Here is a 27,230-nt window from a genome sequence, read left to right on the forward strand (position 1 = left end):
CTACAATATCTCATTCTCTTGAAACCTTGCCAGAGCTGAGACTTGGATTAAACAACTTCCTGAGAGGAATTGCCAGTTCTCTGGCACATTCTCATAGCACATGGGTCAGTATACCATCATGTTCACTGCTCTATTCATATTGATATCTTTCAGTATTCTGAGCACTTCCAGTTTTTCTACCTCAGTCTCACATCAGCTCTGTTGCATCAGCAACTGCAAAATTTCCATATGTTTCCAAAATTTCCTTTGCAAAAGTAATGACTTAATAACTTCACTATTTCTCCTATTCATGTCAAAGTTTCTGGAATAAAAAAATTATGGTAAACTGAACATATGAGAGACCCATCTGCTTACCCTGTAATTAAAATGTCCAAGAAGGAAAGAGTTCCTTTTTCTTCTTCCACAGTGAAAGTAATACAAGGATGGATATTAATGAGGAAATGTAAAACGTTAGACATATCTTGTGGGCCATGTGGCCAAATGGCAAAGACATCGTCTATATATCTCAACCGTACGCTAATCACTTGGCCAGCCTGGCTGGCCAAGTGGTTAGCGTATCTGCTCTCCAGCCAAAAGGCTGCGGGTTTGAATCCCATTGTCGGCATAGATGTTTGTGATTGTCTGTAGAAATACCAGTGGTAGTGGTTGGCGGTAGATGCCATTGGTGTAGTTGCTGTCAGTTGGAGAGAGCTGTAGAGCAGGTGCCCTCCCTTTATGAGTCGTTGGACTCCCTGTAGGTGTCTAATAATAATAATAATACTTTGGGCTATAATACAAATCTGAAAACAAACCCCACTCAACATCACCAGAGTTAAAGATCGGTACTATCAACGTAAGAAGCCTGAATGGCAAAGAAATGGAGCTAGCTGAGGAATTAGATAAGTACCAGATCGACATAATAGGGGTGACTGAAACAAAAAAGACCAAAACTGGTGAGATCTTTCTGAGCAATAAATACAAAATGTTATATTCAGGCAATGACAATCAAGGAAAAGAAGGAGTAGCCATAGTATTCAACACTAAATACGAGGCTAATCTTCTTGAATGGCAGTCAGTCTCAAGTAGAGTAATGTGGGCAAATATGAGAATGGGGAACTGGACGATGAGACTTATTTGTGCCTATGGTCCCGCAGAAAGTTCTACTAAGGTAGAAGTGGAGGAATTTTTTGACGCTTTAGAAAAAGCAACTGACACAATGAAAAAGGAAAAGTTGGTCCTTGTTGGGGATCTAAATAACAGAGTAGGAAATGATTATGAGACATACAAAAATATTTTGGAAAAATTTGGAGAAAAGAGCAAAGCTAATAATAATGGTAAATACCTGTTGGATTTCTGCTCAGGACATGGACTGGTTATTACTAACACCATGTTCCAACATAAAAATGTGCACAAATTCACATGGAGAGAAGAGGCAAGGAACAAGAAAAGTCTCATTGACTATGTTATTGTTGATAGTGATGTTTTCTCCCTGGTGCAGGACACCAGAGTGTACAGAAGATTCGAAATTGGAAGTGATCACTATTTAGTCTTGAGCAGGATAAAATTAAATTTCATATTGAAAAGAATAACATGTAAGAAAGTTTTAAAGCGAATAAAAGTTGAGCAGCTCTCAGATGTGAACTGTAGACTAAAATACAGAAAGATTATTGAAAAGAAAATGAAAGAGTTTGAGAACAGGAACCAAACCTTGGAGATTCAGTGGCAAACTCTGAAGAAAACATTGATTGATTCTGCCAGAGAGGCATGTGGTGAGGTTGTGTGCAAGGATAAAAAAATCAGAACTCCCTGGTGGACACAGGAAGTTAAAGAGGCAGTGAAGGAAAAGAAGAAAGCATATCAAAAGTTCCTGGCAAATAAGTCAGCGTTTACTCTTACAGAATACAGAGACAAATGTAAGAAAGCTAAACAGTGTGTAAAACTAGCTAAACAAAAGTCATGGGAGGACTTTGGCAAGAATATAGAAAATAAATATCAAGAAGGTGGCAAAATATTCTGGAGGTTGTTGAAGAAGCTTAGGAATGGAGGAAAGAGTGCTGTAAAAGGAGTTAGAGATGATAAAGGTCACATGAAAACAGGAGAAAAAGATATCCTTGAAGTATGGAGTAATTACTTTGAAAAACTGCTAAATGAAACAAGCAGTGATGACAGCACAGTGATAAAAAACACTGACCAGGCATGCAGTCAGGAATACATATCCATACTTGAAGTAGAAAAAGCCATCAAAGGCTTGAAATGTGGAAAGGCAGCAGGAGTAGATGATATTCGACCAGAATTGCTGAAGTATGGTGGTATAAAAGTCTTACAGTGGCTGCACTGCATAGTTCAGAAAGCCTGGACAGAGCGACGAATTCCTGATGATTGGAGTAGAGCTCTCATAGTACCCATATATAAAAAGGGAAATAAAACTGAATGTGAGAATTACAGAGGTATTTCCCTACTGAGTGTTCCTGGCAAGATCTATGCAAGTATACTTGAGAAACGGTTGAGAAGAATTGTGGAAGAAAAGCTTGGTGAAGAACAATCTGGATTCAGGCCAAATAGAGGCTGTCAGGATCAGATCTTCACTTTATGACAAATAGTCGAGAAAGCATGGGAATATAACAAAGATCTGTATTTAAGTTTTGTCGATTTGGAAAAGGCATATGACAAGGTGCCAAGAGAGAAGCTATTCAATACGCTGCAGTTATATGGTGTCAATGGGACATTATATCAAGCAATACTTAGTCTTTATTTGAGTTGTAAGTCAGCAGTTAGAATTGAAGGAAGTACAGGAAGATGGTTTAATGTTAAATCTGGTGTGAGACAAGGATGTACATTATCCCCTCTGTTATTCATTATCTATATGGATCACATTATGAAGGAAAGTGGTATTAAACCTGATATCAAAATTGGAGATGTTTATGTCAGCTCTTTGCTTTATGCGGATGATGTTATACTTCTAAATAAATCCACTACAAGTCTGCAAGATTCTCTGACTAAATTGAATAGCTGTTGTAATAGATATGGTATGAAGGTCAGCAATAAAAAGACAAAGACAATGAAAATAGGCAGAATCACTGAAAATGTCAACTGTGTTGTGAATGGAGAACCTGTGGAACAAGTAAAACATTTCAGCTACTTAGGCACGATTTTTACTGAAGATGGTTAATTAAATATAGAAATAGACAACAGAATCAGCAAAGCTGGTATGTGGGAAGTCAATTGAATAAATTCATATGGAATAAGAGAGAAATTAGTTGGAACACTAAATTAGCTGTATACAAGACAGTGTTCAAACCAGTTTTAACTTATGGATCTGAGAGCTGGGTCAGAAGTAAAACACTTGACCAAAGACTACAGACCGCAGATATGAGAGTCCTGAGAAAGATTAGAGGCGTGAACAGATGGCATCAATGGCAATATCATATTAAAAATGAGGATATTAGGAAACAACTTGACATTGTCAGCATCCAGGAATGTGTTAGCAGAGCTAAACTCAGGTGGTTTGGTCACTTAAATAGAATGGGAGAGGAAAGATTAGCAAAACAAGTGTTCTCTGCCAGGTTGGCAGGAAAATGACCCAGAGGAAGACCAAGATATAGGTGGATTGATACGGTACAAAGTGCCTTAGACGATAGAAATATAAGATCTGATAATGTTGGAGTCTTGACAAGTAACAGACTGATTTGGAGGAAAATTGTAGATAGGAAGTTAGTAATGATGTAATTTTTTCATGTAGTACTGTCATATCCTGTACACTCCTTGAGGATACATGGCAGGAATTTGATGATGATGATGATACTTTGGGCTTGAGGGATGGAGGGGGGGCTGAATTAAGTGCCAAAGATTCAGATGATTCCATGTATAAGTTCACAATGGGGTGAAAGTGGAGTGCCCATTGATACATCTTCAAAAAAAACTATTTCAGCCTTTTACTCTGATTTAAGAGAGTGCTTAAGGAGTTTGCAAATGTTATAGGGATAAATTTTAGACAGGAGAACTATTGTATCATCTACTGGAACATTTGTAAAAAGAGACCACACAAAAAAAAATCTTACTAAGTGATGGTTCTCCTCTAATTGAAGGTTTTGTATAGCGATTTGATTTTAAATAGATTTTGGCATACTGCCCTACCTATCCTTCAGAATTAACAACAGGAATCATCATATAGAGCAGAGTTTCTCAAACTTTTTTTTAATACGGAACACTTCACAAATCCTGAAATTTTCACGGAACACCTTGGTTATTTTGTAATATATAGATTATTAATTAATTGGTAATTTAGCTGATTTTTATTATTAATCAATAATTGATAATTAATTATTAATTGATAATTAATTAAAACATCATTAAATTAATTTGTGCTGACAAATTAATTTAAAAATGATAAATTCCAGAACTTCTCGCAGAACACCTATTCACCTTCTGCGGAACACCAGTGTTCCGGGGAACACTGGTTAAGAACCACTGATATAGAGCATCACTGTCGCTCTGCATGCATGTGACTGTCCATGTTATCCAGGTCATTTTAGTTTGTGTCTTCCTGAGTGTTCAGTGTTAAATTGTCTCTGATAAAGTTAGTTTAAGCTAGTAAAACATCGGCTGTATATTGATTTTAGCTAGTAAATTATTTGTATTCCAGTGTCTACATAGTTTTCTGTTCCAGAAACTGTGACATGAATGATAACAACAGAAATCTAAACATGAAAAAACTCCACTATTTCTTTTGCTTCTGTCACATTCCTGCCATCAGCAATGATTGAAGTTATCCCTCCATAATTATTCTTTCTCTTACTTGCTACATAGAAAAAAAAAACTCTTTTGGATTTACTTTGACCCTTAGCTAATTTTCTTTCATAATCTGACTTGGACTTCCTTACCATACTAGTCACCCTCATTCTATTCTTTATATTCCATCAGTAATGTTTTCCTTTTTTCTGTAAAAAGAGCAGCTGCAAAAAAAAAAAAAAAAAAGAAAACATACGACGACTTGGTTTATCTCTCTGACCCTGGGTATGAAGTTTAATACTGTCTCTCCCAAACAATCCTTGACCACTTCCCATGCACTAATGACCTTTCCTTGTGACATCATATGTCATCAGGCCACCTAAGTTTGTAGCATGAGCTTTGTAGTTCGACATAAACCCCTTTAGACCGAGAATTCCTGTGTGTAGCAATCTTTCAGAAAAAGAATGCATGGTCACTTTCCCTAATCGGAAGCTGAGTTGCTATCCATAATCATGGATAGATGCACTCCTTTATTTCTAATACTTCTAGCATTTGTATACATGTATTTCAACATCACTTTAGGTCCACAGTTACCCTTGCATAATGACTACCAGCCATTTCAGATTCAAAACCTAGGAAGCTGTACCCAGTCATGCATGATTATTTCTCCACTCATCTGTCCCAGGTGTGGCCAGACATGGCTTGACTGGAAATCCCCCCCCCGTGCCCCAGTAACACGATTTCCCTCAAAAACAATTAGAATGTAATCCATCAGGCATATGGAAATCTTTTTTTCCATAAAATTTATTCCATAAATCTACAAATGCATGCCATTCCTCTTGCATAACGTTCTCATTGACTCATTAGCAATCACGGCTCTTATTCTCAATTCCTTCCTATAATACCATGACCTCAGACTCAATGTTTACTTTCTAACTCTTCCTTTTTGCTTCTTTCAGCAATTCTTTCATATCTTCTCTCAGCTAGAAGAACACCAATCTTATATTGAATACTTTAAACCTGAAAAGTCTGGACTTGCAGAACATGCCATCTTCACTAGACATAGAGTTCATTGGAGAAAGACAAGAGTTCTTCACAAAAGTCAGTTCCTCATGGAGCGCCTTTATAAAGAAACATGTGAAACTCTACTTCATTCTCTTAACTTAAACATATTCAACGGCTTACGTCTGTCCTCTTTATGGGAGATAGTACTTTACAAATCAGCTAATCTTTCCTAACTTTTTATTGTATTGATTTTTTATTTATTTATTAAAAAAAATTTTTTTTTAGGAAACACCAGCTACTTAGGTGGCACTTTTTGGAATTGTCAGTTATTGTTTAATTTGAGCTTAATATGTACTGAAGATGCCTGTGACACACAGGTGAAAATTATACTATTAAATAATCTTTGTATGTGAGTTTTTTCCGTTATTAATTTTGTATCAATATGTCTACTCACGGTATACCTCTTTTAAAACTTAAACATTCTTGATATTTGCACCTAGGAAACATGCTTTGTCACATTCTCATTAAGTACCTATCATGGAATGTCCACACAATATCCTTTTCTTACTCCGAGTTTCTCTTTCTTTCATACTTTTCCCATTCACTTTTGTTTTCATTCTTGCTCATTCCAGATACAACTAAAACTTTTCTGAAATATGCTTCATATTTTAATTTTATGCTCATTAAGTTTGCAGTTGCACAAGGATATTAAAATTTCTACTTCAGCTGTCTAATGTATAGTTAATCTTTGATCATTTTGAAATAACTTGAAGTTAATTTCTCTTTAAATTAACAAAATCGCTCCTAGTTTCAATATATGATATGGTTCAGTAGCCATTTTATTAGTGTTCAAGCATTTTTATACAAGTATATTGCTCCATACTTTCCAAGAAACAAAACACCTTTCAGTTTTTTGACATACCTTCATCTTCTTCTATTGCATCAGTCTTATTACTGGTAGCTCAGCAGCATATCCTTCCATTGTTGACATACCACAGATGAATAATACTAAACAGTGACCTATAGCATATGACTTCAATTCTTTAAGATAATGCACATCAAAATATGCATCCAATCTGGAAACTTTTTTTTTAGCAGACTTGTATTTAAATTGGCATATCAGCATATTAAGAATATTGTTCATTAGTTTCATGAAAGGGAAGAGAAATTGAATTTAAGAGACATCTAATGAGAATGAGTTTTGCATTAGAATGAGAAGAAATAACTGTCCTTTTGGAAGTATAGTAAATAGAACTTTTTGCTAGTAGTAATTTAATTTATTTTGGGAAGTTGTAAGGTTCCTGAATTTTTCTGTTTGATCTGGTAGAAGTTTCTGATATGTACTAATAGTTTTCAGTTAAACAAGTTATAACAGTTTCCCAGTCATATCACATTCCGATTAAATAGTCAAGATATACTTGATAGAAATTCATTTTAGTGTAAGCTGAATATTTTATGTTCATGATTTTTTAAAATCACCAACATAGAATGTGTTTATGTAATATCATAATATCCTGTGAACTGGTTAAGGATACTTATCAGGAAATGGTGATGTTAATTTGTTGAAAATTTATGTTAGAAATTAATTTTAAATTGTTTATATCAAATTATGTAAAATTGAGGTCTGTTTGTTATTTTGATTTATAGCATTTCATACAGTATAAATGGATTTTTGTAACTTCACGACACAAATGTTTTCGTTGTCAAGGTCTTGGAGAAAAATACAGGAATGGATAGATGAAAATGGGATACTGTATGGGGGACAGCATGGTTTTGTGAAGGGTAGATCATGCCTCAGTAACTTGCTCACATTTTATAACACAGTGATGGCTGAACTGGATAAGGGTAATGGGTTTACAGTGATACTGCTGGACTTTGCTAAGGCCTTTGACAGGATACCACATGGAATTCTAATCAGTTAACTGCAGCATATGGGGATGGATATAGGGTTGGTGAGATGGATGGGAAGGTGGTTGATGGAGAGATATCAGAGAGTAATTTATTCAGGAAAAGACGGCCTGTGACTAGTGATGTGCCACAGGGTTCTGTTCTTGGACCACTACTATTTAATGTGTTCATTAACGATATTGGAAAGGATCTGAGAGGAACTGTTTATTTGTTTGCTGATGATGCAAAGTTGAGTAGAGCAATAGTGAATGCACATGATGTCAAAATTTTGCAGGATGATTTGGATAGATTGGAGGACTGGGCTAAGGAGAATGGATATCAATTTAATGTGGCAAAATGTAAGGTTATGCATTTCGGGGTGAAAAGATTAGCAGCAATATACCACATTGGTGGATCAGGAGATTGACGAGGCCAGGGATTTGGGAGTGTTGGTGGATAGGGAGTTGAAGTTTAGGGAGCACATTGCAAAAGTGGCTAAATCAGCTCATCAAATCACTTGGTTACCGAAGAATACTTTGACGAGCAGAGACAAGCAAGTTATTGTTCCTGTGTATCGAGCTTGATAAGACCCCATCTTGACTACTGTGCCTAGATTTCGGCACCAGGGTTTCTTCTTGATGGGGAGGAGGTGGAGAGGATCCAGAGGCGAGTGACCAAGATGATAGCAGGTCTATGGAATGAACCTTGAGAACAGGTTGAAGATTTGTGGGGTGCAGAAATTGTTGATAGGTAGAAAAGGGATGATATGATTGAGACATTCAAATTACTGAAGGGTTTCTATAAGATTAATTCAGAGGATATTTTTGAGAACCGAACTGGTGGTGGGAGGACTAGGGGCATCCATGGAAACTGGGCAGAAGAGTGTAGTTAGCAAGGGTGTTAGAGCTGGGTTTTTTACTTGGAGAGTGGTAAATGAGTGGAATAAGTTGCCAGAATCTGTTGTGAGTGCCATGATTGTGAATGAGTTCATGGCAAAGTATGATCAATACTGTGTGAATGTTCAATAGTTGTTCTTGATATGATGTTTAGGGCCTCCCTCGATGAGTCTAAGGACTCCTTGGAGTTGCCTGTAATAATAATAATAATAATAATAATAAGCACATTGGATTATTATTTTATTCTTCATTGAAGGGTGAAAACTAAACAATATAAAAAAATAACAAGTCTTATTTGGTGATGGAGCCATCTACATTCCAACTAAAAGTTAATTTATATCTGACTAATATAATTTGTTTGTAATTTATATTAAGAGTGTAATTAAAAGGACATACCTAGTTGTGTATTTTTAGAAGATAGGATGACAAGGTATCTGGAGCCAAACTTGATTGAGCCAACATGTGTGATAAGAGAAACATTTTGAGAATGAAACTTAATTATGCGAACATACATATGTGTATTCAATAGCTGAAAATGAAACATAAATAAAACTGGTAAACAAAGATGATAAATTATAATTTTAAGTCTATTTGATTCATCATCATCTTTGTTAGATTGATCTAAATATGAGAATATTAAGAGTGTAATTAAAAGGACATACCTAGTTGTGTATTTTTAGAAGATAGGATGACAAGGTATCTGGAGCCAAACTTGATTGAGCCAACATGTGTGATAAGAGAAACATTTTGAGAATGAAACTTAATTATGCGAACATACATATGTGTATTCAATAGCTGAAAATGAAACATAAATAAAACTGGTAAATAAAGATGATAAATTATAATTTTAAGTCTATTTGATTCATCATCTTCTTTGTTAGGTTGATCTAAATATGAGAATAACAAGCAAAATATGAATGAAAAATAAGAGTAGGGAGTATGAAAGGCTTCAATAATAATTGTGAAGTTTTTTGAGATTGTCTTGATTGGGAGGATGAATGATGAGCAAGAGTGGCTAACTTGCAGAGAGAGATAGAAGAGGTGGAATGTCTCGGGAATGAGATGAGAAGTATGAAAGAAGAGATTAGGCGAATGGAAGAGATGAATGCAAGGCGAATCAGAGTAGGAGTGAGAGTGAGTTATGGGAATGATAGAAGAGGAGAGAGAGAGATGGAAACAGTTGGAGAGAGGGAATGTGAAGAATGCGAAGGAGTGTTGGAACCAGAGATAAAGTGATGCCAGGACAGCAGTTAAGTAGGGGAACACAGAGAGAATGGGTTAGAGGAGAGAGAGAGAGAGGGATGCAGGTGAGCATTCAAGGAACAGAGTGGTAAGAGGTGTGATTGATGTGAGTGAGACTCGATGATCCGTGGTGTGCAAGATAGGATGCCAGAGGAGTATTTGCCTGGAGGAACAATAGAAAGTGTGGCAATGGCAATTAAATAAAATGAATAAAATAAAATAAAATAAAATGCAGAGAGGAAAGATTGTGTGTGCGTGCGTGTGTGTGCGTGCATGCGCGCATGCATGCTACCCAGGTATGATAATGACAAGCTGAGCAGAAGAGCAGTAATAATGAGTAGCATAATAGCCAGAATGTGTCATAAGAGAGGATTGGAATATGTGGATGCTTGGAGGGCATTTCAGGACAGGAAGGAACTGTATGCAAGAGACTGCTTGCATTTGAATGAAGAAGAACGTAGGCATCTGGAGAGATTGCTGTTTTCTGAATGAGTTGTTGTGTCAATGTAGGGAAACTATAATTTTCAGGGTGGATGGTAGCAGGGGTGGCTTCTTGTGGGAATGGATGCTTGGGGGAAGATGGATGACCTCAGGTAATACTGAGTCCAGTGGAGTCTGGAGGGGATAATGATAGGTATAGAAGCAGTGACATTTTTATGCTTTATACTAATGCCAGGAGCATCCGAAATAAAGGAGATGAATTGGTGGTGCTGATAGCATCAGCCTAGCCAAAGATTATTGGGATCTCTGAGATGTGGTTGATGGAAGATGATATAATAACAGGAATAGAAGTAGCAGGGTACAGCATTTTTTGGCAGGATAGGAAGGGAAAACGCAGTGTGGAGTACTGCTTATGATAGCAGTACTCCACCTACTTTAAATTTTAAGAGTGCAAGCTTTAGAAGGCAGTGATACTAATGGTTTTGAAAGCATATGGTGTGAGGTAGAGGTGGGCAAGACAGAATATTTAGTGGGGTATTGCTACAAGCCAAGGAGCACAGAGAGTGGGGAGCAGGAGATGCTTAGGCAGTTGAGCTTGGCAAGTGCAAGAAGAATGATTGTTATGGGAGATTTTAACCACAGCAGTATAAACTGGGAAGAGGAAAATGCATGTAGTAATAAGGGAATGGAATGTCTAGAATTCTTGAGGGACAAATGTCTTAGGCAACATGTAATAGAGGGAACAAGAGGTTCAAGAGTTTCGGATTGGTCATAGCATCAGAAGAGCTGATAACAACTGAGATGACATCTCTTCCCCCATGTGGAGAGAGTGATCATGTGGGTTTTGACATGGAAGATGAATAGACATGCAGATGTATCATAGAAAAGTGAATCTATGTGGAATTATAAGGCTGGTGATTATAATAGTTTTAGATATCAACTTGAGGAAATTCCATGGAGGGAGGAATTGGAAGGCCAGGATATTATTAGTGCTTGGGAAATTGTGAAAGAATATTTGTTAGCAGCAATAGTAAGCTGTATTTCACAAGTGAGGAAGAAGAGGATTGGTGTAAAGTGGATGACAAACAATATCAAACAGGAACTGCAGGTGAAAAGAGTTTACGGAATAGATATAAGGAGAAAGGTTGAGAGCAGATGCATGAAGAATATAAGACAGACCAGGAGAGTGACTGGTATGGTAAGGAAGGAAGGCAAAACTGGAATATGAGAAGAGATTGGCACTAACCAAAGAAAATCCTAGGGGATTTTTTAGCCATGTGGCCAGTAGAAGAAGAAATGATTGTGGAAGAATGAAATTGTGAGATAAAAATGGGAATAGAGTGACTGATGCAGAGGAAAAGAGCCATATTGGAGTTGTTCAATAAACACTTTATTGGAGTATTTCATCCTGGAGAAGTAAGTTTTAATACTAGAGGGATAGGGTAGGTTCAAGGTTTAGAGGTGCAAGAGGAGAGTGTGTTGCAAATACTGAGTACCCTGGATCTCAGTAAAACTGTGGGACTGGATGGTATTTCACCATGGGTTTTGAGAGAATGTACTAAAGAACTGACAGCTCCATCAACCTTGCTTTTCAATAAAAGTCTAGCTACGGGAAAAGTACCTAAGCAATGGAAGGAAGGTAAGATAGTGCCATTGCATAAGGTTGGTAGCAGACTGGATGTGTCTAACTATAGGCCAGTTTGTGTTTCATCAGTAGTTGTTAAGATCTTGGAGAAATTAGTGAGGGACCATGTACAGCGTTGTGCTGATGAGGATAATGTTATCTGTGAGACTCAACATGGATTTGTTGAGGGGTGCTCTTGCTTTAGTAATATGATTGCCTTTTATAATAATTATAATAAAGTGACAAGAGTAGTTGATGAGGGAAAGGCATACACTGCCTTTTTTTTTTTTTTTTGGATTTTGCAAAGGCATTCGACAGGGTGCCACATGATAAGCTGATATTTAAGTTGCAGCATATGTGTTTAGATGTCGGGTTAGTCAACTGGATTCAGAATTGGCTGTCTGATAGGTATCAAAGAGTTATGTATGCTGGGGTAATATCAAGGAGACAGAAGGTTACAAGTGGGGGACCCACAGTGCTCAGTACTGGAACCTGTATTGTTTAACCTTTATATCAATGACATTGTCAATGGATTTCAGGGGGATATTCAGATGTTTGCAGATTATGTGAAGCTGTAAACGGTTATTAGTAATAGTGTAGAGATGGCAACCCCTGCAAGAGAATTTGAATAAACTAGACAGATGGGCAAAGGAATGGGGTGTCGGTTTAATGCAGCAGAATGTAACATTTAGAAGTTTGAGATACATCGATGATAGGCTGCATACTCGATTTGAGGAGCTGTACTGGAGGAAGTAGGGGAGACAATAGATCTGTGGGTGATGATTGATAGAAAACTGAAATTCAGGGAACATATTGTGAAGGTAACTCAGAGAATTGCTGCAATACTGAGAATGACACTGACCTGCAGAGATAAAAGAGTTATTGTTCCATTGTATAAGGCCCTGATTAGACCACACTTAGACTATTGTTCTCAAATTTGGTCTGCAGGATTTGAACAGGATAAATTAACTGTGGAAAGGGTACAGAGGTGGATAACAAAGATGGACTGTACATTGTTAGTTATGATTTGCAGACTGTATAATGTTAGTTATGAGAATTGGCTGAGGAAATGTGGGCTGCTGAGTTTGGTAGATGGAAGAAGGAGAGGTGATATGATTGAGACATTTAAACTGTTGAGAGGTAGTTATAGGGTTGACACTGGGGAGTTTTTTTGCTTGGGTGGAACAGCAGGAAGGAGCGATGACAAGGGACCATTCCTGGAAGTTATGAAAGGAAGCTGTGAGCAAGAGGGTGAGGAGTGGTTTCTTTGCATGGAGAGTGGTTGAACCGTGGAATGCATTGCCTAATAGAGTGATGAGAGCAAGAATGGTCAATGAGTTCAAGGAGTGGTATGATAGACTTTGTATTTCCCACGAAGGACCTCCCACGATGAGTCTTTTGACTCCATGGAGGCCTGAATAATAATAATAATAATAATTTTTTTTTCATATTGTTTTAAATTAGGAGTGATATGACATAAGGTTTCAGAAAATTCCTGTATTGATAATTAAACTTTTTTTTTTTGTAGGCATCCACAGATTATGGAATCATATCTCATAAAAAAAATCTGTTGTACCCTAATCTTCAATCAGATACATTGATATCTAGCAGTCAGAAAAAGGTTCAAGATTACACTTGTTCTCTTTCGAATGATAAATCAGAAAGTACATTTAAAAAATCCCAAATGAAATCTCCTGTTGTATGTGGACAACTTGAAAATCCTTCCTGCAGTTATGTACCAAATAGGATAGAACCTCAAAAGGACTGTTATGAAAAAGCTGAAATCCAGGCTAGATTCAAGAAACTTGAGAATAACGAAAACAAACATTTTGATTGTAGAACAAATTCTGGAAGTGAACGTTGCTTGCAGAATGTTAATATTTGTGATTGCAGTATGAAAGCCACTAGTTATCACTTTAAATCTAATCCAAGCTTTGCCTGTGCTAGACTGGAACAGAAAGAAGAATCAAATAACAGTATATATAATGTATTGAGCAAAACAAACTATGGTGTTAATGATAGTGAAATTGTATTTAGGCATGGGTTATGCAACAGTGAAAGAACAAGGAAAAACAGACATGTTGAAAGAAATATAAATTCAAAATATCAATGTGTGAATGAGTCATTAAAACATACATCCCCACTGTTAGATATGAAAAGTGTGGATTATAATGGAGATGTGTTCAGTACTAAATTTAAAAATTCAGCACAGAAAAAAAAAAAAGTAAATCAGTTTTTAAAAGGAAATGAAGAGTTACCGCATTTCTTAGAAAAGTTCTTGACAGCACATATAAAATGCAATATGTGTGCTTGTCATGGAAAAAATAAAGATCAAATAACTACAAAAACTGATTTCTTAGATCACAGCCATTCTTATTATGACAATACTTATGGTAAACAAAATCATAGTCTGAATTTTGATAATTTTAGATTTCCCAAACATGGATCTTCTGCTTTGTCTGTGGATATAGCAAATACAAATGCAGATTCTTTATCCGAGTGTGATATCAAGCTGTTAAAATCTATAGATGCAAAATCTAATTTTTCATCATTCTCATTTCCAAAGACCAAGGTTCCCAATTTACTACCCCAATTACTATATGATAATTCAGCATCTGATCGGAAAATAACAGATTTGAATAAGCAAGATGAAATTTATAATTCTTCCCTACAATATTCAACAAATAAATTAAATAAAAAATTTCACTGTATTAATTTTAAAAAAAGAACATTAGAAGAGAGTAGCCAGAACCTGCTTCAAGAAACAAGAAAAAAAAGTTCTATTCAATTGCCTGGATATCGAGCTCAGTCTTTGTTGAAGTTATTTGATTATACTGCTTGTCTAGGTAAGTGATTAATTTTTAATGCTGCTTATCATTATTTATTAAAATAAAAAATAGTGTAAAATCATATTTCATATTAAATGACATATCAGTACTTTCAGCAACTTTCAGATTAAAGTCATTATATAAAAATAACTGTTTCTGTTCATTCTCTCCATGCAATGCCATTATTTTTATTCATTTTATAATTTTTGCCATACACGAAACAGCATTTTAAGTTAGTTACATACTTTAATCTTTTGATTTAGAAATATGAGATCTGATCAACAATATTGCAGATGACTTTATTTTGTAACCCACAGTACCTTGTGGCATTGCACATTCAGTGATGTTCTGGACAAGTTCTGCTCTTCTAAGATATTTAACAATGGAAAAACATTGTTAAAATTGAGAAGTCAGACTAAAGTTTGATGACTGTTTTCTTCATTTATGATAATATTACAGTATTTGGGCTATTGAAGGGCTGTCGATACGTAATATGTAGTCTCTCACAGTCAAGTCAATCCCACCTTCTTGTAGTGTATGCTGTTTTCTGTTGTAATGTATCTTGTTCCTACTCTTCTAAGATAGCAAAACATCTGTTAAAATTGAGTAACCAGACTAAAACTAAACTTTTGTTGATTGTTTTCTTCATTTATGATGATATTACAGCATTTGGTTACTGAAGGGCTGGTGGTGTTCTCATCTCTGGAAATCAAGGGCTCTGGCTTCTCACATATAGTATGGATGATACCCTTCAAGGACATGCTAATCACACTGTTTGTACTTAGACACTCCCCAATTTGATTTAAGTGTATAGCAGTAAAATGGTTCCACAAGATAGTACGGGAGGGGGGGAGGGGGGGGGAAACAAACCTAATAATAACAAATCCAGAGGCCTCATGTACCTCTGGACTTTTTCCAACATTTTTTCGTCCTACTCAAGACCAGATTACCAAATCTGAGCACAACAGTCCATGTGTGGCCTAATTAAAGCCTTATACAATGGAACAAGAATCTCCCTACTTCTACATGTCAGTGTCCTCCGCATCATTCCCAGAAGCCATTGTGTTGCCTTCAGAAATTTGGCTATGTGTCTCCTAAATTTCAGATCCTTATGCATTATCACCTGCAGATCTCCTATTTCCTCCACATCCAACAATATCTTCACCAAGCATAAATTCTGTATCCCATCTTTGTTTTCCAAATTTTAAAACCTTACATTTTGCAACATTGAATGCATATCCCCATTCATGTGCCCAATCACTCAATTTATTCAAGTCTTCTTTTGTAAGGCCACAACATCCGCTCTACTCTTCATGGTTCGTCCCAACTTTGCATCATATGCAAACAACTTAATATCTCCATCCAAATCTTCACCAATATCATTAATATACAAGATAAACAGTAATGACCCTAAAACAAACCCCTGAGGCACACTACTACTGACTTTCCTTTTCCTGGGTATCACTCTCCCCATACACAACTTGTTGATACCTATCAGATAACTTGTCTCCAATCCAATGCACTAATCTAATATCCAACCTGATCCGCTCTAGTTTGACTATCAACTTATCATGTGGTAATCTATCCAAAGCCTTTGCAAAATCTAAGTATATTATTGTGTATCCTTCTCCTCTGTCCAAGGAAGCAGTCACCTTATTGTAAGTAGATTACTAAAACATAACCTCTCTTTAGCAAATCCATTCTGTCCATCTAAGATAATACCATTGTTGTCAACCCAATGACACACAGATAGGCCTATAGTTTGATGCTTGAGTTCTATCACCTCCTTTATGAAGTGGCACAATCTTGCCCTCCTTCCACTCCTTAGGAACTTGACCCAGTGCAAGACTTGTATTAAAAAAATATGTCAAGGCCGGCATCAACTCCATGACACATTATTTCAGAATGCATGGTGATATATTATCAAGTTCCACAGCGTCTGGACTTGAGGTGTATGGGGAGTGCTCAACTCCCCATACACCTCTTGCTCACTTACAGTCAGTAAGTGAGCAAGATGTTCTCAATCTCTCCATGAAGTCACATTCACAAGATTGAAAGACCATTATGAATTGCTCATTAAGTATCTCCACCACACCTTCTGCAACAGCTGTCTTTATACCATTTTCTCTAGTCAATGTCATAATTCCATAATCATTCTTTCTTTTGCTGGATACATATCGAAAGAACTCCTTAGGATTCTTTTTGGCTTCATTAGTTAACTGCTGTTCATACCTCTCTTTAGCTACCTTCAACAACTAAGCCACCTGCCTTGCCTGGTCTTTGTAGTCCTCATGGAATTGGTTATTTCCACTTCTCTTATGTTGCCTCCATAATGCCTTTTTTCTCTGTATCGCATGCTTAATCTCTTTATTCATCCATTTCACACCTATCTTCTTTAACCTTCTCACCCTTGGAATGCATTTAGACATTGCATCTACTAGATAGTTTTTGAAAATCCCCCAAGCTGCATTGATCTCTTTCCTAGCGAACTCCTCATTCCATGCTACACCTGCAAGCTGTCTCCTGAGCTCTTCATAATCACCCCTCCCCCCTTGTAGTTCCACATTAGAAGAGAGTAGCCAGAACCTGCTTCAAGAAACAAGATTTTCTCTGTATCGCATGCTTAATCTCTTTATTCATCCATTTCACACCTATCTTCTTTAACCTTCTCACCCTTGGAATGCATTTAGACATTGCATCTACTAGAAAGTTTTTGAAAATCCCCCAAGCTGCATTGATCTCTTTCCTAGCGAACTCCTCATTCCATGCTACACCTGCAAGCTGTCTCCTGAGCTCTTCATAATCACCCCTCCCCCTTGTAGTTCCACATATACTCTTTTCTCACAGAGGTCCTCACACTGCCGGCAACCACCCAGGTAACCACCTTGTGATCACTCACCAATTGGTGGGTGATTTGACACCTCATTTATAATTACATCCTCTGATGAGATGACCAAATCCAAGATCCTCAATCCTTGCGTGCCCTCTGTTACATACTGTCTGAGGTAGTTATCCCTCAAAAACTCATTTTCTTTACTTCCAGTTGCTATCTCATCATTCCAGTCTATATTGCCATGATGATCGCCCATAATGATCGCCCTTATTTGCTTGGTAATTTGGTCATACATTTCATTATCACTACCATCCGCATTACCTGGTCTATAACAACATCCAACCAAGTATTTCATTTCATTCACCTGTATCTCTATCTCACACCATACTGCCTCTAAACCACTGGCACTATTTCCATGCAAAGTAAACATGCAAGAACATAACTCTTTCTCTATCATCAATAGCACTCCCCCCTCCCTGTTTACCCCTTCTATCCTCATGAAACACATTATACCCTTCCATCTCTATTCCTGTCAGGATGTCATCCTCATCTAATCATGTCTCACTTATTCCAACAATTTTTGAGTAAACAGACTCAATTAGTGCAACCATTTCATCTGCCTTGTTCTTGCAATTCTAGCATTTGTATACAAACACAACAGCTCATTCCTGGATCTACAGCTAGTTCCACTGATACCACTCATTTGATGTGATCTCTCCATGTAAACTGGGGCCATTTCCCTTTCTGCTTATTCATTTTAGAACCCTCTTCAATTCCAACTGTTTCCTCTTGATCTCAGGTCATCCCGTTCCTTTCCTGTCTACACATGCTCTCAGATCCTCTTGGAGCATCCACCTTTCTCACGCTGTGTACCCCTGTCCACTCCGAGCCTCTCCATTTCTCTGTTCCTCTTGCACACCCATTCTCTCATTTTCTATACTCATACCACTCACTTTCTCATTCATAACCACCTCTTTGATCTCTGCTGTCTTACTCTCCTGCTCTTCCACATCACTTCCCACTTGATCTGATTCATTCTTTGTACTCACTTCTCTACCTTCCAGCAGCAGTCTCTCAAAGTGACACACACCATAACCATTCAAATGCGGTGAAAGATGCCAAGAAATTATATTCTTAGTTTCATCCTTTATCCAAGTGTAAGTTTGCACTGAAAATGCTGGTTAGGAAACTGGTAAAATATTAGTAACACAAAAAGTGTCACCTTGTGGCACAAAGTGACACTTGTGCATTTTCCACAAGTGATACCCCATGTCAGAGAATGCAAACCTTGATCCCCCCCCTCCTATTTCATCTGCTTTGGCTCAAAATTTACTTACAAAACCATGCATTCACTTGTTGTCTCTATTGCTCTCCAAATTCTGATAACCACTTCAACCTTTTTTGATTGTCTATCTCTAAAGCTTGATTTTCTGAAATCAAACTACCCAAATACTGAGGTCATCTTTGTTGGAAACTTTAACATTTCCAACTCATATTGCCTTCAATTTTACTAATCAAGCAGGCAGGAATTCCAAATTATTTGCCATTATCAGTGTCTTAACATAGATAATCCATCTGCCTATCAGCACACTCAACAACTCTCATAATCCTGCCAAAACCTCTAACCGCTTCTTAACAAGAAGAACTGACATTCACAAATTACACTGTGGGTGTCAGTTCTCTTGGTAAACTCATCCAAGTTTCTTTCACCCAGTTATTAGTCTTGTGTCTACCAAATGGGATGATCTCCATGACTTACACATTTTGTTCCCATGGATCAACTACTTCTTCTGTTCTTCTAATCTTAGCACTTACTCAGAAGTAATCCTTACTAGAATGAAGACCATCATCCCTAATTTCACCAAGAATTCTTCACAATGAACCAATGCATTCCAAGAAAAGAAAAAATTCATCACATCACAATTAGTTTGCATTACAACTTGTAATGTCGAAAAAAAAAACTTTATCATCGTCATCATCAAATTCCTGATGTGTACTCTCAGGTGTACAGGACATTGTGATAGTACTACACGAAAATGTTACATCATTACTAATTCCAGTTAACAGTTTTCTTCTAAATCAATCTGTTATCTGGCAAGATTTCAATATTAACAGATCTTATATTTCTATCATCTAAGGCACTTTTATAATATCAGACCACCTAGATCTTAGTCTTCCTGTGAGTTTTTTCCTGCCAACCTGGCAGAGAACACTTGCAAATTTTTCCTCTCCCATTCTGTTTAAGTAACCATACAACCTGAGATTAGCTTTGCTAACACATTCCTGAATGCTAACAATGCCAATTAAAGATGCCAAGAAATTATATTCTTGGTTTCATCCTTTATCCAGTGCATGAAATAACTTCATGACAGGGAAACTTGTATATAGAGGTTAATGACTTCACATCAATTGTCTTACACTCTCTGTCCAAAAAGAAACCGAACTTTTCGAAAATAGAAGAAACTAGTGGCACCACCTGTTGTATCTTTTTGTTGTCGAAAGCGGCAACCTTCATTAGCATTGTGTCAGTTGTTTATGACATTTGTTTCATTAGAAGACGAGTTATAGTGCCAAGAGTGACAATGTGTTTTGAAGAACGGTCGGAAAATGAGTTTCAAACAGAGAGCTGCAATTAACTTTTGTATTAAACTTCGTAAAAGTTTTACCGAAACACATCAAATGTTTCAAAAAGATACGGTGATGAATGCTTGTCCCGTACTCAAGTTTATGAGTGGTTTAAGTGCTTTCAAAGTGGTCATGAGACGTTTGAGGATGACGAAAAGCCGGGCCATCCAAAAACTGGACTGAGCAAAGTTAACATCCAAAAAGTGCATGATTTCATCAAAGAAAACCCAAAATTGTCCATGAGATTGATTGAAGATGAATTGGGAATTCCAAAATCAACTGTGCACAACATTTTGACCGAGAGTTTGGGCCTTCATAAATTGAATTCGCAATTTGTTCCCTACAAGTTGACTGACGACCAAAAAATCGAATTGACTGCAAGGATGTCATTAAAACTGCTCATAAGGACTCAAACTTCTTTGAAACGATTGTTACTGGTGACGAAATGTGGTGTTTTTGAGTATGAGCCTGAAACAAAGCGCCAGAGTGCTGAGTGGAGACCACCAGAAGAGGAGCATCTGAAAAAAAGTCACTTGAAGAAGTCAAAAGTAAAGACAATGCTGATTTGTTTCTACGATTCCGAGGGCATTATCTACAAAGAATTCGTTCTGCCTGGCCAAACAGTCAATGGTGAGTTTTATCTCGAAGTTTTGAAGCAATTGATAGCGAGAATTCGTCGCGTATGGCATGAATATTGTGATGCAGGCAGCTGGTCACTTTTGCATGATAATGCACCATCTCATTGTTCGAACATTGGGAGACAGTTTTTGAGCAAAAACGAAGTTTTTGTGTTGGACCACCCCGTATTCACCTGATTTAGCACCCTGTGACTTCTTTCTCTTCCTCCGACTTCATTTGCTGATGAAAGAAAAGCGATACAACACCACTGAAAACATTCAAGCAGTAGTAACCACGATCCTCAATAGTATCCTAAAAATCAATATAAAAAAACTCATTTAACGAATTAATTGACCGTGTCAAACGCTGTATCGAAGCTGAGGGAGAGTATATTGATTGAAATAAATGATTTGAATAATTATAATTGGCTTGTGTTTTATTTTCTATCAAAAGTTCGGTTTCTTTTTGGACAGAGGGTGTAGTATCCCATAATCTAAAGCACATATCCTTACAGACATGTATAATGCTATGCATTATGGGAAGGGCCACTACCCAGACCTGTTTTGACCTCTATTGAGGTCTCATAATTTCATCTCCACATGATGTGTTTCCCAATAATTTCAATTTACAGCTGTTTAAGAAGAATGTTGATTTCTTTCTTGTCCCCTTATCTGTACCTCACACATGGCTCTGATATGCTAGAGGTTCTTGTGCCTCTCATGTGTGGAATAAATATAAAATAAAAAGCCTTGTTCAGATCTCTGCATTCCTTAAAAGGCTACATGGAGAGTCCTTCCATTTACACAGGTGTGACCTACAAGTAAACCCCAAATGGAAATCAGATTTTGTTGCAAATATACCTCCTTTTCAAATGGCAGTCAAGCCTTTTAATCCCTTACCAAAACCATTGTGTGCAACTTTTGTTCCTATATTTCCACCTCTGTCACAGATGTGTGAGAGTGGTGCCACTATAATAACATCACCCAAAGACATGGCTGACCTACTGGCATCACTCGTTTAATTCCCTCATTGATGACAAAGGCAAACTTCACATCAGTTGCTTCAGTATCCTATAATGTAAAACACGCTTCCTTTCAGACATGCATAATACTATTCGTTAAGGGACAATCACCATCCAGACCAGTTTCAATCTTTGTTGAGAACTGTAGTCATCAGCCTCTACAAAAAATTAGCCTAGTTGTGAAATACTTCATGTACAACTCCATTTACTTACACTTGGATAAAAAATTAAACAAGAATATAATTTCTTGGCAACTATAATTTATTTTCTGACCAGAGGAAAAAAGACTTTCTATAACTGTTTCTGATCCAGAATATTTTAATAATAAGGGGATGCACGTTTTTACAACTTGTAGAGAAATATATGAATTGTGTATTTCTTCTACCTGGGTATATTTTAACCCTGCATTAATTAATGAATTAGTATTAATTCTAATCTTTATATAAAGCCAGGAACACTGAGAAGGGAGGAGGATCTGAATACAGCCAGAGATGGTAGCCACTTACCATGCACTCACTAAATGTTTGGACAATGAAAACATTCAGTATCACATTTGCTCTAAGGAGTAAAAAAAAAAAATTCAAGGTGGTACTGCATGATATAACAAAATCTGTAACTAACCGCTGAGGAAGTCACAAGAAATCTCCAAAACTACTGACTGTACCCTGTTAAAGTTATTCATATGCCTTGAGCAGATAAATGATGGCCAGTGCCTCTTGTCCTGGTGGAAATTAGCAAATAATACAAAGAAATCTATGATCTAAAATTTGTCTGTGACTTAGCTATAAAACTGGAACCATTATGACAGAGGGCATCAATTTTGTCAAAAATGTGACTGCTTGTGATGCTGCTGGAAGGTTAATTTTCACTGCATTAAATATAGAGAAAGCCATACAACTACTTCCTGTAGAAAAGAAAAACAGCCAGCTAAATGAATCAACTGTAGCAGACCACATCTCACTAACTACAGAGGGTGCAAGCAAATCTTGACCACCCAAAAACTAGCAAAAGAAAACTAAAGCACCCTCAGCAACAACTGCACATGTACCCACAGCAAATGCAAATCCCCTAATGACTCGCCAAACCACATAAGCATGTACCTTGTATGCAGAAGTGGTGGCATCAAAACAATCAGAAAGAGCCAAACCCCACTACCCAACTAAACCCAGCAAAGCTGAAATCATAGCAGCCACTTTGGGCAAGATATTAATTGAGTTTGGCAAATCCAAGTCTAGCCAGTACTCCATGACAAGTTTGTGAGAGATATACAGACAATCCTTACTGCAATAGGTGATGGTTAACAAACACAGAAAGGCAAACTCTCTACAGATGTGTTTTGGAATACAAACGATCTAGGAAATAAATGGGTAAAATTCAAGAATTTATAACATGCTACAGTGCTGAAGCAATCTTTCTAAACAAAAATCACTGACCAGTTGACAACCCAAGACTCAAGAATTGTCTTTTGTACTGCAATAACAGGCTCAACACAAGAAAGGGGGAGGGAAAGTACAGATATCTTTATTAGTTATAAATCTTGCCATTACCAACAAAGAAATCAAGTGGGTGGAGGTCCAAACTGCAAATGGCAGTCTCCTGAAAATATAGTCCATATATAACTCTCCAAACAAACAGTTCTTGGAAGCAGACTTAACTGAAATTCTAGACACTGCTAGTAGCAGGTGACTTTAGCACATAGCCTGGAACAGCAGAACTGTAAACCAAAAAGGTGAAGCTCTCAATGACTTTGCTACTGCCAGGAACATCTTGATTCTGGGACTTGCAGAATTCACATCCTGCAATGTGATAGGACTTCCTGATATGCTTGATATAGCGATACTACAAAATATATTGTGCACAATATTTTTTGTCAGAACTAAGATTATCCAAATGGATAATCTTAGTTCTGACCACAATCCAGTTAATATTTAACACCCCTTGGAATGCAGGTAAACTACCAAAAATCTGGAAAACATCAATCATTATACCCTTACTAAAACCTAACAAAAACCATAGTGACTGTAACGGCTACAGACTAATAGCTTTGACTAGCACTCTCTGTAAACTAAACGAAAGAATAATACATACCAGACCAATGAATTGGCTCTTAGAAAATAACAAGATCAACTTCTGCCAAACTGCATACAGGTCTCAACACAGTACAGAAGATCAATTATTTTATCTTTGCCAATCAGTCATAGATGGCTTTCAAGAAAAACCACCAAAGAAGACAACAGCAATATTCTTGGATCTCACAGCTGCCTACGATCATGTCTGGAGACAAAAGTTAATAAAAATTGCATATGATACTGGAATAAGGAGGGGAATGCATTAATTTGGATTTCAGATTTCATGAAAGGAAGAAAAATGAAAGTAAAAGTTAATGGAATTTATTCCATTAACTTTTACTTTCATTTTTCTTCCTTTCATGAAACTTTCATTTTCTTCCTTTCTTACTTTCATTTTTCTTCCTTTCATACAGAAGGAATAACCACAAGGTTCTATTTTAAGCCCACTCCTATTTCTCATCTATCTGAATAATATCCATCCTCACATAATAAATGACACAAAAATAGCATGCTATGCAGATGATATAGCAATCTGGCACACAAGCAGTAATCCTCAACAATCTGAAAAAGTCCTAAATAATTCAATAAAAGGCTTAGAAAGATGGGCAAAGGAACTTAAACTATAGATAAACCCAGAAGAAAAAAAAAAACTGAGCATCTTCTCCACTGATGGAAAAAATAGACACAATTACAAATCAAAATATATAATATATATAATACCAAAATAGAAAAAACTGTCTCCAAAATACTTAGGCCTAATCCTAGACACTGAACTGAGATTTACAACTCATATTACAAATATATCTAATAAAGCTCTTAAAAAGCTTAATATCATCAAAAGGCTTTGGAACAAAGTGGGGTGCAAAACCAAAGACACTCAAAACTACATATGTGGCACTCATACGAGCCACTGTGGAATATGCCTCATCAATCTGGGCTCCATCTTCTACTGGCTCGAAAGAAAATCTTGACAGAGTACAATCAAGAGCAGAAAAAATTATCATAGGTGCAGTCTCATCCACAAATAATTTAAAAACTCAACAAGAGTGTGGGTTTCACATAATAGAAGACAGAAGAAAACTCTCCACAGTTAAATTCACTAACAGAATCAAGAGCCACCAACAGGATCACATCTCACTCAGGATTTTCGATGCCTGGACAAGAAAATCTAGACTAAAGAGTTCATCTACATTACAATATGATCAAGAAATTAGAAAAACAGATTGACTTAGATCGCCTATCCATTGAAATAAGCAAAGAGCCATTCTTTTCCACTATTCTACCAAAAAACACAATGATAAACTTAAATCTCCCCAAACATTGTTCAAAAAAAGATTCACAGCAAGAAAATAAAAGAAAAGGACTTGACACTATACATCACTTAAATAATCCAAACCATGTCGTTGCCTATACTGATGGATCATCTGATGAAGCACTCAACCAAGGAGGTTCAGGGGTTTTTCTAACTCTACCTGGTATGGTGAATTAACAGCCATACAAATAGCTCTCAAATTCTATCTCTCAAATCCAGTAATAAACATTACAGAAGGAATAACCATCTATAGCGACTCAAAATCTGCACTTGAGGCATTAAAAAATGGAAAAACAAAACTCACACAGGAAATTCATGAACTATTAACAATCTTAAATTTGAAAAATAAGAAATGCACACTGCAATGAATACCAGCCCATGTAAATATTGAAGGCAATGAAAGAGCAGACAGACTAGCCAAAGAAGCAAAAATTACCTCAAAAATTACACCCACTATCACTAACTGATGCTGACTCTGCTGCCAAAATAAGATTGGTAAAACAAACTATCAAGAAGAAGAATGAAATCAGTGAAATTAATGAAAATAAGAAATAACCACAATCATCACGAGACTAAGGATGAAACATTTTAAAGGCATGAAAATTCAGCCAGACAGTAGTAGGAGCTATGAATCATAAAAAAAACTGTCCGGGAGTTGAACTAACACCTGTCCATATTTATTCTTGTCCAGCAATTGCTGCTGCTATACAGAAAATTGACAATAACCCTAGAGAAAAGCTCTACTCCACCAAAGTTCGACAGATTGCCAAAGCAGTTCTACAGATCGACGGTCATATCTAGAAGCTCTTCAATGGACACAGCAACAACCACAATCTAGTTTTACTCCAGCTGGGTTTACAACACAAAAATATCCCAGCAGATTGACTCTCAACTGTTAATTGGACAGAACTAGCATCTGCTATGTGTGAATCTATTGGCGCAGTTCCAACCATCCACTAAAAGGAAAAAATTAGTGACTCAGTTTCAAGCTTGGAAAAGTGGATAACAACTACATGAACATCTGCCACTGCAAATGTGCCATTCACAAACTATGATCGACCTCTAGAAGAAATTAAAAATCTCATCCATGAAACTAACAGAGCCAGGCACCCAGAACACCAAGAAGTGGTCAACAGGGCTATGATTGAGGTTCGACATGCACTTAAAAACTATCAAAATCAACAATGGGAGACAAAATTTTGGTCCTTAAACACACAGGATCAGATGCTTTGGAAAATGACCAAATTTCCTCTTGCAGACCATAAATCCCTCCCACCAATCAACAGTGAATGTGGTCTAGTTTACCATGATGCAAATAAAGTTGAAGCTTTTACTGAAAGCCTTGAGGAACAGTATGGTACAAACTACACCCACATGGATCTAGACTTCATCAGTAAAATACACATTCGAGTACATTGTACACTTAAATGCACTATGCATCTCCTTCTGAGGTATATGAAATTATCACCAAACTTAAGAAAAAGGAAAGCCCCAGCCCACATGGGACTTCTAACAAAATTATAAGTTTCAATAAGGAAATACTGTGAATAGACATATTACTTACTATTATAATGGAATTAACTCATGTAAAATATTCTTTATTAGTAGAATTTTTGCCTGAGTATTTAACACTGCCTATAACACTAGACATGGAGTTCATTGGAAAAAGACAAAAGTCGGTTCCTCATGCAACGGCTTTACAAAGAAACAACGTACCATTGTTTGATAGAAATGTACAGCTTCAACAAAAAGCCAGTATCCCTGAGATTAAAACTTTCCTATACAAAAGGGCTGCATGCTGACATCTACCCTTACACGTTATCTTCCCAGCAGTAGACTACAGCAAGCATGATCCTGCAAAGCACAAATCTCTGAAAACCCATACCGAACAGTTAAGTTTTTTAAACTTGCTGTCAGAAGCACAAAAGGGCTGTGGCAAAGGTTCAATAATGTCTCAAGTCCCTTATGATCTACAACCAAAGAGTAGATTAAAACAAATTATTATTATTATCATCATCATCAATAGACCTCCATGGAGTCAAGAGACTCATTGTGGGAGATCTATTGATGATGAGCTCATCATATCTCGACTTAAATGCATTCACTGTCCCTGCACTCACCA

At 36.8% G+C, this 27,230-nt stretch overlaps 1 protein-coding gene across 1 annotated transcript in view; it reads left to right on the forward strand.

The window, feature by feature from the left end:
* The window catches only part of LOC150092642 (uncharacterized), a 344,763-nt gene that overhangs the window by 297,718 nt on the left and 19,815 nt on the right, over window positions 1–27,230 (forward strand). Inside the window, exon 13 of the mRNA XM_090414597.1 lies at window positions 13,331–14,648. Within this exon, the coding sequence (XP_090270723.1) occupies window positions 13,331–14,648 (1,318 nt within the window). The remainder of the gene's footprint in view (window positions 1–13,330; window positions 14,649–27,230) is intronic.

This window comes from Typopeltis vanoorti, chromosome 25 (assembly GCF_054136105.1).
Source record: "Typopeltis vanoorti isolate ZY-2024b chromosome 25, IOZ_Tvanoo_1.0, whole genome shotgun sequence".
Taxonomy (NCBI): domain Eukaryota; kingdom Metazoa; phylum Arthropoda; class Arachnida; order Uropygi; family Thelyphonidae; genus Typopeltis; species Typopeltis vanoorti.